The sequence below is a fragment of the Ceratotherium simum genome, chromosome 21, assembly GCF_057802395.1.
Source record: "Ceratotherium simum simum isolate JZ-2026a chromosome 21, ASM5780239v1, whole genome shotgun sequence".
Taxonomy (NCBI): Eukaryota; Metazoa; Chordata; class Mammalia; order Perissodactyla; family Rhinocerotidae; genus Ceratotherium; species Ceratotherium simum.
The window spans coordinates 44,608,156-44,626,208 of record NC_141920.1 but is presented as its reverse complement, the minus strand read 5'-3'; the positions used below and the strand labels follow the sequence as shown (position 1 = coordinate 44,626,208).

At 43.1% G+C, this 18,053-nt stretch overlaps 1 protein-coding gene across 6 annotated transcripts in view; it reads left to right on the top strand.

Annotated features, from left to right (window-relative positions):
* The window catches only part of DZANK1 (double zinc ribbon and ankyrin repeat domains 1), a 92,567-nt gene extending 75,070 nt beyond the window's left edge, over window positions 1-17,497 (top strand). For 4 of the 6 annotated variants that reach the window (XM_087445661.1, XM_087445660.1, XM_014790058.2 and 1 more), the window contains 7 exons: window positions 2,012-2,086; window positions 3,960-4,044; window positions 4,462-4,562; window positions 7,291-7,371; window positions 7,891-8,018; window positions 16,194-16,268; window positions 16,657-17,497. In XM_087445661.1, the coding sequence (XP_087301787.1) occupies window positions 2,012-2,086; window positions 3,960-4,044; window positions 4,462-4,562; window positions 7,291-7,371; window positions 7,891-8,018; window positions 16,194-16,268; window positions 16,657-16,780 (669 nt within the window). In that variant the 3' untranslated portion in view covers window positions 16,781-17,497. The remainder of the gene's footprint in view (window positions 1-2,011; window positions 2,087-3,959; window positions 4,045-4,461; window positions 4,563-7,290; window positions 7,372-7,890; window positions 8,019-16,193; window positions 16,269-16,656) is intronic. The other 2 variants (XM_087445662.1, XM_087445663.1) reach the window with 2 other exon arrangements.
* Window positions 17,498-18,053: the final 556 nt, after the last annotated feature.

Genomic DNA, 18,053 nt, shown 5'->3' with positions numbered 1-18,053 from the left:
GCCACTCCAGGGTGTCCCATGGGATCAGGCTGAAGTTATCCTCCATGGGCTTGGCTCCTTTCCCTTTTTCTGCCCTGCTTTCCACACTTCCTTACTGTCCTGCCCTGCAAGCACTGCCTTAATGATTCACTGGCACATGAGTCATGTCTCTGGGTCTGCTTCTGGGCGCCTGACCTAAGACAGTAAGATTGTGAACATTTCATGCCTTTAGGTGGCACATGCTGTGGAAATTCTGATGGTCAGAGCTAAAAGACCCAAAATAGTTTAGTTGAGCTAAATTGTACACTTAAATCCTATACTGTATAAACAGCAGTAGTAATCATAAGAGTTATAACAGTGCACTCCGTATCTGCATTGTGCTCATCATCTCTAGTCCTCATGACAAACCTACAAGGAAGGTGTATTCCCTTTGTGGCATTTTAAAAAAATGACCACGAATTCTTTGACAGTCTTCTCTTCAAAAGGTGGTGTCTGTGTCCCCTCACCTTGAATCTGGGTGGGCTTGTGACTGTTAGACTGACAGAGTATGGTGGAAGCGATGGTCTGGGACTTCCAGGTATAGTCATGTAAGGCCATGCAGCTTCCTCTTGCTTGGTACACTCACCTCCAGCACTTCTTTCTGAAGCCCAGCCACCCTGCTGGGAGAAGCCCAGGCCACATGGTGTGGTGACATGTAGCTGCAGCCTCTGCAGCCCCAGCTGAACCCAGTCCTCGAGTCACCCTGGCTCAGGAGCCAGGCTGATGATTGACAAGACTCTAAGTCACTAGCTCCCAAACGTGGCGCCATCTCTACCCATTTGAGTTGTCCCAGCTGAGGCCTCAGACATGTGGAACAGAGACAAGCTATCCTTGTAGTACCCCGTCTGAATCCATGAACATAATAAAATGGTGGTTGCTTAATGTCACTAAGTTTGGGGTAGTTTTTTACACTGCAGTAGATAATCAGAATAAACCTTATTTGACACCCATAAAACTGGCTCAGAGAGGTTTGGTGACCCGCCCAGGACTACAGTGCTGCGTCTGGAGGGATTCAGGATCTAAAGCAGGTTTGTCAGACCCTGAGCCCAATGCCCTTTCTCTGGCACTACACTGCCATTATAAAGAGGCACCTCTGTGAGAAGACCTTTTCTTCTGTTTGTCATGAGACTAGAAGGAGCCTTTAAAAATCAGCCTCTCTGCTCCTCTGCCACCAAATAGGCCAATATTTAAACTATGTCATTGTCAAGTCTTGCTCAGTTTCCTTTGATAATCTATTTTGGCAGTTTATTAATTCTAATAATTAATTAAATTAATAGTTCATTTGGTAATTAATAATTAAATTAATAGCTCTAATTTGGTAGTTTATTAATCCAGTGGTCTGCAAACTATGCCTGTGGGACAAAACCAGCCTGCCACCCAGTTTCATAAATCAAGTGTTATTGGATCATAGCTACACTCATTTATTAACTTATTGTCTGTAGCTGCTTTTATGCTATAATGGTGATGATCATATAGCCCACAAAACCTAAAATATTTGCTATCTGATCCTTAAAGCATTTGCTGAACCCTGGTTTATCTAAATTCCCTCTGCTACTTACAGAGAAAGTTGATCAACTGTGATACTTGGCCCTTGATTGCCAAGGCCTGGCCCCCCAGGACACCTGTTCCCAGGTGATGACATCCAGCCATGTAGCTTGATTAGTCTTAAAGCGTGTCTCTTGTAGAGAGTATAAATTTGGGTCTTGCTTTCTTATTCAGTCTGGCAGTCTCTGCTCTTTGATTGGAGTATTAATTTAGTTCATTTATAATTAATGGAATTATAGATACGGCTAGATTTGTGTCTGCCATTTTGCTATTTGTGTTCTATTTCATCTAGTTTTTGTTCCTCTATTTCTCTTTTTATGCATTCTTTTGTGTTAATTAAATATTTGATTAAATTTACAGTTTAACATCTCAGAATTTCTTGGCTGTTGCTCAGGGCAATGAGTCCCACACCCGAGGTTGTGAATTCTCTCTAATACTCTTTTAAAAGCTTGTCTCTGCTACTGTCCATGAAGATGGCTATGAAGTTAGCATCAGGCTGAATTATATTCAAGTATCAAACAAAGTGAGTAAAACCTTCAGAAGTTATTCATTTGAGAATTGACCCAACTAGTAAATTGTAGCTTATAATTTACTGAAATGCTTCTATGTAATCTATAGAAAGGAACAGTTTCAAATATTATGAAACTTGACTGTAGGCCAGTAATTTCTTAGAATTAGATAAATAACTGAGCTAAACCTCAGAGAAACCAGCTATCAGGTACATAAAGATGTAGTAAGACGGGAATTATGACCCACCCTATTTGTCTGGCAGTTCTCAGGCTTATTTGTACTCACTGAAGTCTGAGTATAGGTGAAAGACAGACAAAAATGTTTGCTGATGTGTACTTTGACCTATTTGCCTATAAAAAATAAGCCAGACTTTGTGGGCCATGTCTCCCTTGACCTGCCCTCTTATCTAGTGACTAGAACATTGCCACAGAGCCTGTAAGTGTGTGACACATGTTAATTGATTGATATTGACAGCTTTAGTTTCATTGGACAAGAAGTCAGCATATACAACAGAATAATTAACGGATTGAGAAGGTGGGTAAAGAAGGCAAGGGGAAGGAGGGGAACTAGCATTTATTAGGCCCTGGCCATGTACCCAGCAGGGTGCTAATAGTTTCTTTAAAGTTAGTATAGATACATGGACCCTGCCTAACTGAAAGAGAGGCTGGGGGTATCCAATGGGCGAATGCATATGAAAGTGCTTTGAAATCAAGTAAAGCACTACAGGCCATGTTTTCAGTTGTGTGGCTAGAGCAGAGCTTGTGTCAGGGAGGTACTCCGGGAGACAGGGAGTGAGGGATGCAAGACAAGGCAGGGGAAGGGGCTGAGTGAGCAGGTGACACAGGTAAAGTCTAGCTGTAACCTGATCCACGAGGAGCTCTGGAGTGTGAATCACTCCACAAAGCTGCCCTCAGTTGAGGCAAGGAGGGGAGGGGCATAACCTCTAGAGCACCACAGCAGTCATCTGCTGAGGGCGTTGGCTGGAGAAGGGGGTCAGCTGCGTGCTGTTGGCGCCAACCCAGCAGCTGGGATGAGTGTGCTGACTGATTAAGGGGAACGAGGGGGTGTGGGGGGACACCAAGAGCATCTACAACATGCTGTCTGTCAAGTAGAAGTAGAATTATTATCCCCAAGTTTAATATGTGTTTTTCTTTAGCCTGTGTGTTCTAGTGTTCTGGAAGTAGCAGGTTGTTCCCTTTGGCAGGAGTAGGCAGCCGTGTGAGGGTGGGGCAGGAGGCCATGCTGTGATCTGTCCAAGTGGATACAGGGTTCCAGGTCTGGCCTGTGTATCATCTGTCCTCATTTTATAAGACATCCGTTGCACCTCTTTTTACTTTCACAACATCCCTTTGAGGTAGGTCATAATATTTCCACTTTACAGGTAAGGAAATTGAGGCTCAGAGAAGTTAAGCAACTTGCTTCTTCCAAGGTCCCTAAGCTAGTAAGTAACAGAACCAGGATTCAAACTCTGCCGCCTGAGCCTCCCCATCATGCCGCCCTAATTCCAAGACATGGAAGGGTTTTAAGCAGGGGAAGGACACAGTTACTTATAAATTGTATAAAGGTAACTGGGGCAGCCACATGGAAGATGGGCCGGAATGAACCTGTTGGGAGGTTGTTGTAATGATCCGCTGTGAGAGGCAGGGGCCATGGCATAGTGATGGAGAGGAGGGGCCAGGCTGAGGAGCCATGTAAGAGGCAGATGGACAAAACATCATGGTGAGGTGAGGCAGGTGTCAGGAAGGATGTCCAGGTTTCAGGCTTGACTGTCTGTTTAGATAGAGCTGTCATTAACAAAAAGAGGAGCAGTTAGCAGGGAGATCATTCTTTCTGTTGGGACATAGCAGCCTCAGCATTCATGGTGCTTGAATTTTTTCACTGGCCAGAACCTTTCCCTCAACAAGGCGGTGAATTTCAGCGACCACTTTCTGAGCAGTGGTAATGGGCTGTTCGGCAGCAGGTCCAGCTCGGGTGAGTTGTACCCTTCCAGTGATTTTAAAACAACTGACCAGGAATACACTGACTTGGCAAGGATGGTAGAGAATTGCTTAGAATTTGCCATCCCGACCCACATCTTACGTTTATGGGGCAGTCATTTCATTCCTCTGGCTTCCCTGAAGTCAGGGGTGAGAACTTGGGGAGATAAATTTGGGGGTTGCTCATTTGGGCCTAAAACCTGTAGTCCCTTCTCTTGCCCTCCTTCCCACCCATCCTCTGGTTCCTGGACTGAGAGGAGTGGCTCCAGGAGTCCTTCCTGCCGGGTTTAATCAAATAGAAATTTCCATAAAAGCTGTTGTATCCTCTGACCTCTTGAGGGACATGCCGTAGAGTAGCTCTTTACATGTGGAGGGTGGCAGTGGGCTTCATTTTGATCTTCTACTCTTCCAGTGAGTGACTACAGCCATAGCACCTCAGACACCACTGAAAACATCAAGAGGACAAAGAATTTCAAGACCAAGAAATTTCAAGAAAAGAAGGGGCAGCTTATAGTATGTGTACCCCTTGGTCCTTAGCTGTCTCCTTCAGCCTGTCTATTTAATGTTTTGGGATTTTTTAAAATGGAAGAATACTTTTCATTTTCTGTTCCTTTTTTATAACAGTGTGTTTTTATTTTATGGAGGCAGAATCCTTTAAAATATGTCAAGATTATTAATTAGAATTATTTTAAAGTTCTCATCGGTTTCCTTAATCACCTCTGTTTCCTCTAGGGTCAGTTCTGCCTGTCCATCTTTCTCTCTCTTATTTTTGGTTTGTCTCAAATACGTGCTGATCCTTGATTGTCAGGTCATGTTGACGAATAAAGGGCTAGTTTGGTTAGCACAGGAGCCTGGCATGAGTGCCTAGCATGGTTATGTATGTGGGCCTGAAGTCTCTGTGTGGGCGGATGGGCATGCTGTGGGGCAGATTTCCCTGGAGGGCGTGTGGGCGGGGAGCAGGAGAAACCCTTGGGATCCCCTAAGTTGCCAGTATACGAAGGCCTTTCCTCTGGTTTGAGGATGGTGCTGTGAAGTACCCTAGTGTGTTTCATTCCTGGATGGAACTGTCTTTCCTTCCTTGTCCTGCCAAACCCTGTCCTGTGTCTGTCATAGAGGTCTGGGCTCTGCCCTTCTCCCTTCTTGGGCTCCAGTGCTCTCAATAGAAGCCTTTGTTAGGCAAATTCTGAACTCTCTGGAAAATAGTTACCAGGGTTTAAGCAGAGAGCAGAAGCCCCCTGCCCTTCTTACATGGGAGAGGGAGGGGACAGCAGCCATCTCAGCTATTCACAGGGAGGCCCTTTCATAATACGCTCATGGATTCAGCCTGCACCCACTGTCTCCCCCCCTTGGTGATTAACTTGGAGCTTCTGCAGGGCTCGCTGGAGAGAACACACTCAGGCTTCGGCTGGTTTCTGTTTGCTTTGATTTCCCTGTCAGTCAGATTCCATCTTCTTTCAATCTTTAGGATTCCTTACTATTTCTGATCCACTGATGATACCCTTTCAGAGTTTCCTACAGTTGTTAGTTTTGCTTTTCAAAAACATGTACCATGAATAATTTCAACAAGAGCTTTAGAGAAAGAGACAGTGGGTGCCCTTGCTCAGTCCACCACCTTGCCTTTTAGTTGGTCCTCCTTGGCTGCAGTAGGGAGAACAGGTGTGCTTAGCAACACGCCCAAAGCCTGGGTCTGCAGCCCGAGCTGGAGATGGGCGCAGTGCCGGTTCTTCCCTCCGCCTCCCGTGAAGCCAGGCCCTCAGGGCTTCCTTGGGTGCACATGCTGGCGCGCAGCTTGCATCGTGATGTCTCCGGAGGCGGGGACTCGACTCTTCATCTTGTCTTTTCCTGCCATATGCCTTGCATGTCATAAACACCCATAAATTTGGGAAGAAGACCTTAGAGTTGTTTTAACTTTTATTGCTTATGATTCCTTGCACTCTCTACCTTCTTCCAATTTGAAATATTGTTAGTAAGTATAAGAGAAGTATAGAGTTCCATAAACTTAACAATTTTACCATTTGGAGGATTCTACCCACTTATTCTGTGTGTGACTTGAATCCCCCATTGCTGTGTGCCTTTATTTTCTCATTTGCACTTAGGGGATAAGTGTCAGAAACTATAACATCTGTCCACTCATTCAGTGATTATTTTTGAGCATGCTTATACCACGTGCAGTTTTAGGTGTGAAAATAAACAAAAGACATAATGGTCTCAGACCTGATGAAGTTGACATTCTAGTGCGTTCTGGTACATTTTTCCATAAGGAATGGAATTCAGTATAAACAAGCGCCTCCCAAGATGGGGGTTTTACTGATTAGAGCACCTTGTTCCAGGCTACTCACCCTAGGGGGCAGAGGGGCCTTAGCCTGAACCTTGCATTTCTTCTGAAAGGCTCAGAGGCCTTGATCAGTGTCCTCACCCTCATGGCTTCCCAGGGAGCCAGGGATGAGGTAGGTATTATTTCCACTTCACAAATAGGGAAATGCTGGTCCCAGGACTACCCCACAGTCACCGCGGGACCCAGTGGAGAAACATACTAAAAGTAATGTCTCCTGCTTTCTAGACTGCTTCCTTCAGTCTTCCAGCAACCAGCATTGGAAATCGTTTATATATTAAGAAAGATTATATATGAAGATGAATTTTATCATGTTTTTAAAATATAAAAAGGATAATAAATTCTTCAGATTTCTGATGATAGATGAGAGCTTTTTTCCCCTAAACAAGAGGTCGACTTTATTGGTTCACTCACTCTTCAGGTGAGCACTTTTTCTGAACTGTCCTACTTCGGCTGACTTTGAACACTTTTTCAAGTGTGCAAAGTAAATTTTAGGATTCACCTGGTTGCTTTTCCTAGAAATATTCGTAGTAAAACTTGTGTAGGATTTTTGGGTTTCTGTGAGGTTTCTCATTGCATCCTTGTCCTTAATCATATGAAACAATGTCAGTGTGATGTCCTTTCCCAAGGCAAGGTTTCAGAGACCAGCCAGATTTACATTAGATGTGTTTATTTGTGCTGCTGGCTATTGAAGACCACACACACACACACTCACACATACACGCACTCACACATACACACACACACACACACACACACATGCTCATGCTCACACTCGCCTGTCCCTGGGGCTCAGAACTTAACCTTGGAGAGGAAGCATTGGACTTGAGGGTTGAGCCTGGGCTAGTGGGACTTGACAGTAAAAATATTTTGCAGTGGTGGAAATGACCACATTCTGTAATCCTGCAGCCTGAAAACAGACTTCTGCTGAAGGAAGTGGGACCGACAGGGGAAGGAAGAGTCTCTGTGATTGAACAGCTGCTTGATGAAGTAAGTGGAACCAAAAGAACCAACCTTTCTAGGATTTTCAGCCTGGCGGTTCACCTCTCTCTCTTGCACATGGAAGTTTTATTCAATATTGTGATAATCACAGTGCCACCTCGTTAAAAACTGAGAATGGATTAAATGGCTAATCAAAAGCTTTACGTGAATTGTTACCTGTTGCTAGTTTCCATAGCAAAGAAAATAGGCGGAAAAGTGCGCATGAGCCTAAATAACACGCATGCAGGTGGACCGAATCCCTGGTCTGTGACCCCATGTGACCTTCATGTTTCCTAAAGAATTGGGGTTGTCTGGGTGCCCGCCCCTCCTGATGTGGGAAACAGAAGTTTTATCGCCCAAGTGACTTGGCAACTCTGTCCCTTATAGGTGGGGTCTTGGGGTTCCGGCTTCTCTTCTCTTTTGCTTCAAAATTCCATCAAGGATGTTTGTTACACGTAATAGGATGGCAGTTGGATGCTGTTGAGTGCAGGGTGTTGTGGCCACTTTGTCCTTGTCCATATGCTGCAGGGAGCAGATGCCAACTGCAGCGATGATGAAGACCGACCTGTTATAACCGTGGCTGTTGTGAACAAGCACCATGAAGCGATTCCAGTTCTCGTGCAGAGAGGAGCAGATGTTGACCAGCAGTGGGGCCCGTAAGTGAAACGCAATCAAAGAAGAGTTCTGGCACCATGTTGCAGCCAGCTAATACCTCCTGGGGCTCTGCTGCAGCAGAATCAATCTACATGCATGCCCTGTTCAATCCGAACCACTTAAGAATCTTTTTAACCCATTTTGGCCTTAATAAGAGACTTAAGTGATTCTGTTTTCCAAATCTGGGTAAAACAAAATTTTAAAAATAGACTATTGGATTGCGTAATTTTTAGTAGCTTTTGTAAATACTTATACCTTTTATTAACTCACAAATTTATGCTGTTGTGGGGCCATCAAATCCTTAGCCCTTGAGGAGTTAAGCAGTGTTTTCATCATGATCCGAACAGTTAACATTGATAAGAGAAGAGAGGGCACAGTGTGTTCCCTATGGAAATATACTCATGAAGTTAATGCAGGGCCGGCCCTGTGGCTTGGTGGTTAAGTGCGTGCGCTGCGATGCTGGTGGCCCGGGTTCGGATCCCGGGTGCGCATCGAGGCACCACTTCCCCGTTCATCCTGAGGCCGAGTCCCGCATACAGCAACTAGAAGGATGTGCAGCTACAACATACAACTATCCACTGGGGCTTTGGGGGGAAAAAAAAAAAAAAAAAAAAAAAAATTAAAAAAAAAAAAAAAAAAAGAAGTTAATGCAGGAAGAAAACCTTATACGGTTGTCTCTGGATGCCAGTACCACTGGGGAGGAGACTGGTACATCTGAGTTCACCACAAAATCTCCTGGTGCCTTGGTTTCCCCAGCTGTGAAACAGAATGCAGAGATACCAAGTCACGTTGGGTGGTGGTGTTACTTTCCTAGTCTTGGTGCTGTCCAGACTCGTGACCTCTCCCAGCCTTGTGATTCTATCGTTCCCTTGCAAATTACTTTGGAAACCTGGGGTGGAAAGTTCCTTGAGTATGGGTCCTTCCTGTAAACTGCGTCTACCCTGCTGATCACGTTGTTGAATTAGAAGTCTTCTAGGGATATTGCAGGTCTAACGCTACTGCCTCTTGAATTGTTACTAAGACAGGGTCGAGGCCCAGCTTAGTGAATCGTGCCGCTACGTATTCAGGCCAGCACAAGCGCCGAAAGTTAAATTGCTTTGCTTCTAATTTTCTCTGTTTCAAAATTTCCTCTAGTGTTTTTATTCAAAATATATCCCTGTTAATTTTTCTATGTGCGTTTTTATAAGTTTCTGCCCAATAGAACAGCTATATCAGTAGACATGACCTCTTTTTTAGTTTTATTTTGTAGCAGAATGTTTGGCATGTTGGTGTACATATTTGATGGCTGGAATGTACTTTCTCAAATTTTCTTAGGGTTTATGTTCATCATCCTTTGTCAACTTCTTCATTTATCCCACACTTGTATTATCACTATTAATAAAAATAATGCTACCTTGTTTGTGTTAAGGTATACTTTAGATTTTTATAATTCAGACAAGCTTTCTTATAGCATTTAAGGATAATGTTTGTGGTTGATACAAAAATCTCTCGAGCACACTTTGAATTAATGCTTAAGTATGGTAAGTCCTGGCTTTATGAAAAGTCCAGCTAAGAGGATGAAACTACCCTGGACATGGAACAAATTACCAGTTTTTCTTTGGTGTTCCTCAGTTTCCATGTTTGCCTCATCACCATTCTACAAATTGACATTTATCCACACATGATCTCATTGCATTTTTACTAAGTCTAACACTGTAGTTATACCGACCATCTGAGTGGTATATAATAGTCCTTCGTCACTCCCGCTGCATTATCGTGATTACTCTTAGCAGAGTTCGGCTCACGTGGTGGGGAGGGGAGGAGAGTTAGACTGGAGGCCCTCCCCCTAAACAGAGCACAGAGATCTTTTCTTCCTTTTCAGTTTATGCCAATAGAAGAAAGCAGATTTTTCCACTGAAAGCCAAATTCTGCTAAGTCTGGTTTATATTTGTTAGTTTGAAGTATTTAGGCCTGGGTCAGCCTGGCCTCTGCCCCACAGCTGGACCCCTGTAGATCCAGGAACATGATGCAAGTTTCCAGCATCCTGCTGTTTTTAGGCATAAGCCCTCCAGAGATCCGGCTTTTCTGTAAAAGAGGCTCAGTGACTTGTCCCTTAGCAAGCCGGGACTAAAACGCTCTTCCCCACCCTGAGCTTGTTTGGCTAGTGGGGAGACGCAGCCCAGGTGGTCTCTACACAGGATAACTTTCATTAAGTAGTGGGGAGCCCCTCCCTTGTGTTTCTGGCTCACATGTTTGTATCGTTCCTACCAGAATAAACTCATATTCTGGAACAGAAAGGGCAGGGCTAAGGCGAAGTACACCTCCTCCACCAAAGCTGATACTGCTTAGCAGCAGACTTCAGAAACAGATTCACGGTCTCACCAGGAGAGGGACGTGGAGAAGCGCCGTTTGCTTCTGGACGATAGCTGTCCTTCACTGGAATTTTTGAACATTCCATCTGTTAGCTCTGCCCCAGGAACCAGGTGAGGAAATTGCAGCCATCAGTCTACTTCTTAGAGGTTCAACTGTGGAGGTTTGTTCTATTCGGTAATTCAAGATTTACAAAGAGAGAGTGTACCTCAATCCACCATGATATTTAGATTTGAATAAACAGTTTGAGTTGTTTATGCATTACTAGTAAAAAGTTTCTTTAAAATACGGATTCATGGAACACCACAGAGTACCTGCTGTACAAAACATGTTCTAGAAGACCTGATGAGACAATACCAAGCTACTCTTAGGAACACACTCACAGGATACCACCTCTACTCTGAAGCATGGGGTTCTAATAAGAAGGCGTATTCCATCTAGTACCCTGCCATATTGGAGTTAAGTTGTTTGAGGAGCAGTATACAAAATTAGAGTTGGCAGGGTCACAATTCGTTATTTTCCAAAACTGAACTGTGGATTTCCTGTGGTTACCCAGGAAATAGCCAGCACAGAAAATCTAGCTGTCAGCAACCCTTCCCCACCGCCCCCGGCCCCTATTCAGTAACTAGAATGCACAGTCTGCTCTCAGTTTGGGGAGAGTTATAAAGGAAGAAGATCGTACATCTACTTAGGAGATGCAACAACCCCGTGAATATATCTAAGTTCAAATGGTAAATACCTTATAAAGACCCAAGTAACTTGAGGCGTGAAGTGACACACAGTAAGCCCTATGCCGTTAGGGAAGAAGGAAAGATGAAAGATAAGGAGGAGACTGGTGTTATTGGTATGACTGAGACATTCTTTGTCAGTGCTCCCATAGCAGGCTGTGTGACCCTCTATCCTACATTTACAGCTGGGTCCTCTGAGCTTCCTGAGAGAGGAACAAGCACTGTGTCACATGTGACATGGTGGCCCTGGCACTAATGAGGGCACCAGGCTGACACTCAAATATATGCTGAATAGATGAACAAATAATCAGAGTGACTGAGAGCCAAGCAGAGGTAATCTGAAAGACCTCATGAGAAATGTAAACTTTGAAGGTTAACACTGGGGATTGTGCTAAAGGAGAGGGGGAAAATAGACTTTTCTGTGGGTGGCAGAGGATGGTCTGGAGACAGGAGAGCACAAAATGTGGAGAAAATGAACATCATCTTCTTGTAGGTCTTTTCATCTGTAAAACAGGGATAATAATACTTATGTCATAGAGTTTGTTGGAGGATGAAATAAGATCATGTATTTGTAGTGCCTTTGAAGAGCCTAATAATTGGATATTAATAAATGGTAGCATTTACTGTGATTATGAAAAAGATGGATTACCAGGCTTTGAATGGAAAGTATTGACTGCACGATGATTGCCATAGGATATGGGGACGAGCATGAGTTGGGCCTGGAAGAATAGCCTTGGTGGGGCCTTAAGCAACAGAAGCCCAGGGTGAAAGGTGTTAGAACTGGTTAATAGAATTTAAATTAATTTAAGTTCTACATTCTACTACTGTTAATACATGTCACCAAGTCTTCCTAAGCCTGAGTTTTCATATTAGAGAAAGGGCATGATGTATTCTTTTAATGCCCCAAACTCTAAGAAGATGAACTTGGTAAGTGCTGCTCATACTCTAATGTGCATATGAGTCACCCAAGGATCTTGTTAAAATTCAGTAGATCTGGGGGCAGGGGGCTGAGATTCTGCATTTCTAATATGCTCTCAGGAGAGGACAATGGTCCAGGTACCACAGTTTGAGGAGCAAGGATCTAGAGACTGTTGTTAATATACAAGAGACAACCCAACATGGCCTTTGGTAAGGAGATGACCTCACAATGCTGTTGGACACAGGGGATTTTTCCCCTGTACCCGACAGGTCACTTATGTTGATCTGATAAAACTAATAATAATGATATCACCACCAACAACAACAGCAGTATGAAGGCTGATCCACAAATTTAGTCACTTGAAGGAACTATCTGTATAGAACCAATGGGCAAATCTTTGGAAATTCTGTCATAAGACACATGGCTTTGACATTTTCGCCTATAATAAGGTGCCTCTGGAGAAGTATGAGGACAAACTAGATGATCACACCATTCAGATTTGCTTCACACTAGGAGCCTTGGCCAAATAAGTTATTTAAGTAGCTGAAATTATGTGAATGATAAGATCTAAAATTAGATAAGATCTAAAACCGTTAGGGTGGTTTGGTGCTTAGAGTGCTGTTGCAGCGAAAATCAGTGCAAGTATAAGTTTCTCATTTACTTGGGAAAATGGAAAGCCATCTCTTTAACTGGACAGTTCAGATTCTGGTGCCCAAATCAGGCATAGGATTACCCTTCCACAATTGGATGGAGAGGTTTATGGTGCTTTTTACCTGAAATTCTTGCAACTCATATGGGTTTCAATCTCGGAGGCAATACCTCTTCCCTTAATTTGTTTGTCTCTTCATTCTTTTCATTGATGTATTCATTTTACTAGTGGTTATTGAGCACTTGCCATGTGCCAGTCACCATTCTAGGTGATGGAGATACAACAGTGGTGGAGATAAAGTCCGTGCCCTCATGGAGCTTACAGTTTAGTGGAGGACACAGACAATAAACAAGTAAGCAAATGAATAAGTAATTTTAGAGAATGATACATGCTACAAAGAAAATAAAGCCAGGTAGGAAAAGAGAGCGTGTGGTCAGGAAAGGCTCCACCCCTACCCCCCAGGACCAGAGACACAGAATTAGTCTGGAACAGACTTGCTTTAGGTGCAGAGCAGTGCTGGTGAGGTTTGTTCACCAACTTCATTCATTTTTGATGCATTCAAAGTGAGATTGCTTTATTTATTATTAGTCTGGCAGAAAGATTTTTTAGATTGTATATGTTTATTGAAAACAATTCTTACACACCAAATAACTTTTTAATTTTATCAAAGTAAGATGTGCACATGATTAAAAAGTCAAATCCTATGGAAGGGCTTAGCAGTCCTCCTCTACCCTCACTTCTTCATACCCAGTCCTTGTCCTCGGGGACAACTACATTTAAATATTTCAAAGTTCTCCTGGGAGTAAACTATGTCTATGTCACTAAATAATACATTTAAACTGATAATTCTTGATTTAGCTGCTTAGACGTTTTCTATTAATTCTTGCCATGATAGATGATGATTTGGCTTGATGACCCCACCTGATCATTTCTGTCCACACCTTCATGTTTTGATCATTCTATTACTATTTTTGGTTCCTTTACTGATTACTGTCATAAATATAAATAAAATGCCTAAACTGCTATATTTTAACCATCACTTTTCAATGGTATCTCTTGACTGCCTTGTATATAAGTGCATATAACTGTATATTAGTTCTCCCTACCTTCACCTCTACCTCTCCTTCCCCTTCCACCTCACAACTTCTATTAGTATATGCTTACTTTTTAGAAAGCTGATCACAGTTATATTTACTTGGGTTAACATAATTAAGACTTCCATTCTTTGCCCACAAATTGATTCCAGTAGTTGAAAAGCACAAAGAGCAATTGCGTTATGATAGTGACATAAATATTGCTCATTGCAGAACCAAGTGGTATGCTGTGAATTACATTTTCCTGTTTGTGGGTTCAAGATAATGACCCCTAGGCCACTCAAAGTAGAATTTTCTTATCAGAAATGTCAGATGGATTCTCCTTACACATCATAAATTATTCAAAATCATGTCACATTTCATTTTCTAGTATAAACCATAAATAACTTGTATAATTTTTGTGTCTTTCATTTTCCTGGGACTTCTGATTGCCTTTGTTTTTTCTGGTTTGAAAAAGAACATGCCTTCACCACATCCATAATACCATCTGGTTTCTTACTTTTTCATTGCCATTCTCCTTAGAGACATTCTTCTTGAAGTACAGGTTTCCCCCACTATCCACAAGTAGAGCATTCCTGTGAAATCCGTTATAAGCTGAAATAGCATAAAACGAAGAAGCAATTACTATTAATTTATATGGGAAAGTTTTTTGAGTGTTCTCAGACCTAAAAAATAACCTGCCCAAATAAATCAAGATAAAGCACAGTTGCTCATAGACACTGTTGAAAACTATGGTGTTTTGATGCTGAGATGCTGAGTGTAGTTCCTGGGCAAGGAGCTCGGTGGCGCCATGCTTGCTGCTCCAGATGCCCGCTGGCTCTGTAATAGTTGGCTGCAAAACAATCACTGAATGCTATAATGTTCATTTGTGACCTATTGTTTGTTCTTTCTGGAAGCATTTATCCTTGAGGTTCTGAAATTTCACAAGGCTATTTTTTGATGTGCTGTTTTTCATTCACCTGCTTGGCCCTGTCAGTTTGAAAAGTCATGTCTTTCTTCAGCTCAGGGAACATTTCTTCTATTATCTCTTTGGTATTTTCTCCCCTCCATTTTTTCTGTTCTCTCCCAGAATTTCTATTAGTTGGATGGTGGACCTCTTGAATTGATCCCCTGTATCTTCCTTTTTTCTTTTTTTCCATATTTTTCATCTCCCTTTTTCTCGCTAAGAGATTTTCTTAACCCTCCTAATACATAATTTTTATTTCAACAATAATATTTTTACTTTCTAAGAACTACTTTTTGTTCTGATTTTTTCTTCTTCATAGCCTCATGTTTTTGTCTAATATTATCTTCAGTCATTCTGAGGATACCAATGAGGTTTTCGTCTTGCTTTAAATTTCTTATGTTTGTATGTCTTGGTTTTTCTCTTTGATGCTGCAGGTTTTTCTCAGATGTCTGTGATCTTTTGTTGTCCATTCATATTTGCGAATGGGGACGGGGTGGGTGAGTGGGAATTCTGTTTATATGAGTGGAGCTTGTCAACTGGGGAGTTCTGTGGGTAGGTGAAGTTGCTCTCAGGCTGGGACAAGTGGAAGTCTTCCCTCTGGGCGTGGCAGTTGCTGGCCTGATTTTCACCAGAGGCTCCATTTATCTTCTTCAGAGAAGAAGCCACCTTATTTTTTCTCCATTGGGATAAATTTCTGGCTGCAGGTACATCTGCAGGTGCAGGGGGTGGGTTGGCGGTGTCAAGGGAAAGAGCAGGGGCTGGGAGAATGCAGACCTTCAATTTCTCATACCCTTTCTACTTCAATCATGACTCCCACATTCCATCACTCCTGCCGCCTCTGATCAGGAGCCTTTCATGAGTTCTCAGTGCAGGTGCCACCACATCCTCCATTTCAGCCATCCACTGCTCCCTCACTGGGCCAAAGCTGACCAGGCAAGGTGCAGAGACAGTCTCGCATGCAGCAAAATATACTCTGTCTGACCTCTCGGGCTTGCCCTCCAGGTTCTAAGACTGGTGTTTGCTTTCATATCATACAAGCCAAATTCACTAAAGCCAAGGTCATTTTCCCTGCACAAGAATAGGAGCCTCAGCCCTGAAAGGCTATTATCATATAGACAGTGCCCAAGAGGTTCAAGCCAAGGGTGAGACTATGTCCAATATGTTCCATATGTTCTGGCAGGAAATTTACTAAAATAACATTTATTAGCATTTATTAAATCAGCTACAAACCAGATCCTTGTGTGGTTTCTCACTTTAAAAAATGAATGTGTTTATAGACTTTTCAGTTTCTATCTAATATCAAAGCTTACCTGCCATCACAGTATTCTTCCAAGGGAAGAGGCAGAGAGAGGAGACTTAAGAGATTGTCCCAGGTTAGTTAAATAGGTCAGTGGGTGAAACCAAGGCCCCTTTGGTCATGTGCCTCCTCTCCAATTTCTGGATGATGCTAGTTAAGGATTTAGTCAGGATGATTTTTTTTTTCCCCAAACAGGCTCCGAAATACAGCTCTTCATGAAGCAACTCTGCTTGGCCTGGCAGGGAGGGAGTGCGTCGCTGCTTTACTGCGGTACGGTCCCTGGCCTCTGGGGGAGACTTCTGAGGGCCGCAGTGATCCCCCTGCTGACCTGTGATGATTTCAGAGGGCTGTGGTTCCTGAATAGTTAAGCTTGTGAATGGAGGCCACCATCACACCGTCGCTCCCAGGCACAAAAGGCTTCTAAAAGCACAAGGATGATGTTGTCCCGTTTAAAGCCACTTGATTGTAGGACTTTGATGCAATGGGAACCAATAGCTGGGACTGACATTGAACATTTGAAATTGTAGATCCACCCTTGAGAGCTGGGGTCATGGTGGCCTCTCGGGGACAGGTTTGGGAAGGTGGGGCCAGGAGGGATGAGCCTGGCCCTCAGGTTCAAGTGCCTGACTCCTTCTATTCTCCCCTATTTCCTTTGCAGATGCAACGCAAGCATCCGAAAGAAGAACGCAAGAGGCCAGACAGCGCACGACCTGGCTCTGGAAATCGGGGACGACCTGATCACCTCGCTCTTTGCTGCTAAGCTCAGCCTAGATGACTGTTAGACCCCAGGGTCTCTGCGGGACTTCACTGGAAGAAACCATCCGGCTCTGGCAGTTCTTTGTTTCTTTCTGAAATGTGTGTTTGAGGTTTGGGAATTGAAGTTGAGAGAAACTCATAGATTTTTTTTTTTAGTTATATGGCAGTGTAAGCCACCAACACCACATGGGCATTTCCCAATATGCCCTGGATGGTGATGAACTTAATGTGTGGTTTTTAATGGTTTATTGCTGCTTATTTTAGAATTTTCTTTTAAATTTATTTTTCAATAAATAATAATTGCACATGGTTCTAAGTTAAAAAGTATAAAGTATTATGTAGTAAAAAAAAGCTTCCTCCCATCCCTGTCCCACAGCCACCCACTTCCCCTCCTCAAAGGCAGCCAATGATACCAGTGTCATCTATGTCTTTCTAGAAATAGTATAGGATTATATAAGCACGTGTATTTAATACATGCATACATACATATAGAGTATACATAAAATATAAACAGAGATAACACATATATTCTTTCCCCACTTTTAAGACGAATAATAGCAAACCACACACTGTTCTGTATCTTGTTCTTTTGCTTAATATATCTTGTAGGTGGTTCCAAATTAGCACATAAAGATTGAGTTTATTTAAAATGTTTTTTTCTTATGTTGATCTCATCAATATTCCTATTATGGTTTGTTCTTTGGTTGACAAGCTTTGAATAAACCATTTGCAGGAATGTGTAATTTTGTCTTATTTCCTTTTTCAGATTGTTATATCAATCTTTGAGTGGTAACTCTGCAGTCATGAGGTCCCTAAACTATTTCTGTTAGCACGTGTAAATAGAATATTCATTAATTTAGGATAACTAATTCAGCACAATAAACAGTAGACTTTGTTGAGGTGGTTGCTGTCATCACTACTTTATTTTCCCTGGGTGGGTGACTGTCTGTGGGGAGGACAGGCGCAGAGTCGTCGGAGTCCAAGCCCCGGAGTGGGGTCGGGTGGTGCCGGCACTGGCTTCCCCCGGCCAGACCCTTGGCAGTCTGTGTTGGGGGCCCACCACAAGGGTAGCCAGTGTCCAGAGAGACCCGCAGAGTGTGACCGTCTGGTTTGGTGTCTGGGGTGGTTTGCACTGTGTCTACTTAGCTTAGCCAGGATGACCTTTCCCAGAATTCTCTTCCTTTATGGTTCAGTTCACAGTTGGCTGCACGAGAAACTGCACAAGATAGCAGATCCAGAAGGTGGAAGTGAAGCACCGGCCATCATGCTCAGAGGGAGGGTTAGGGCGCCAGACGCTGC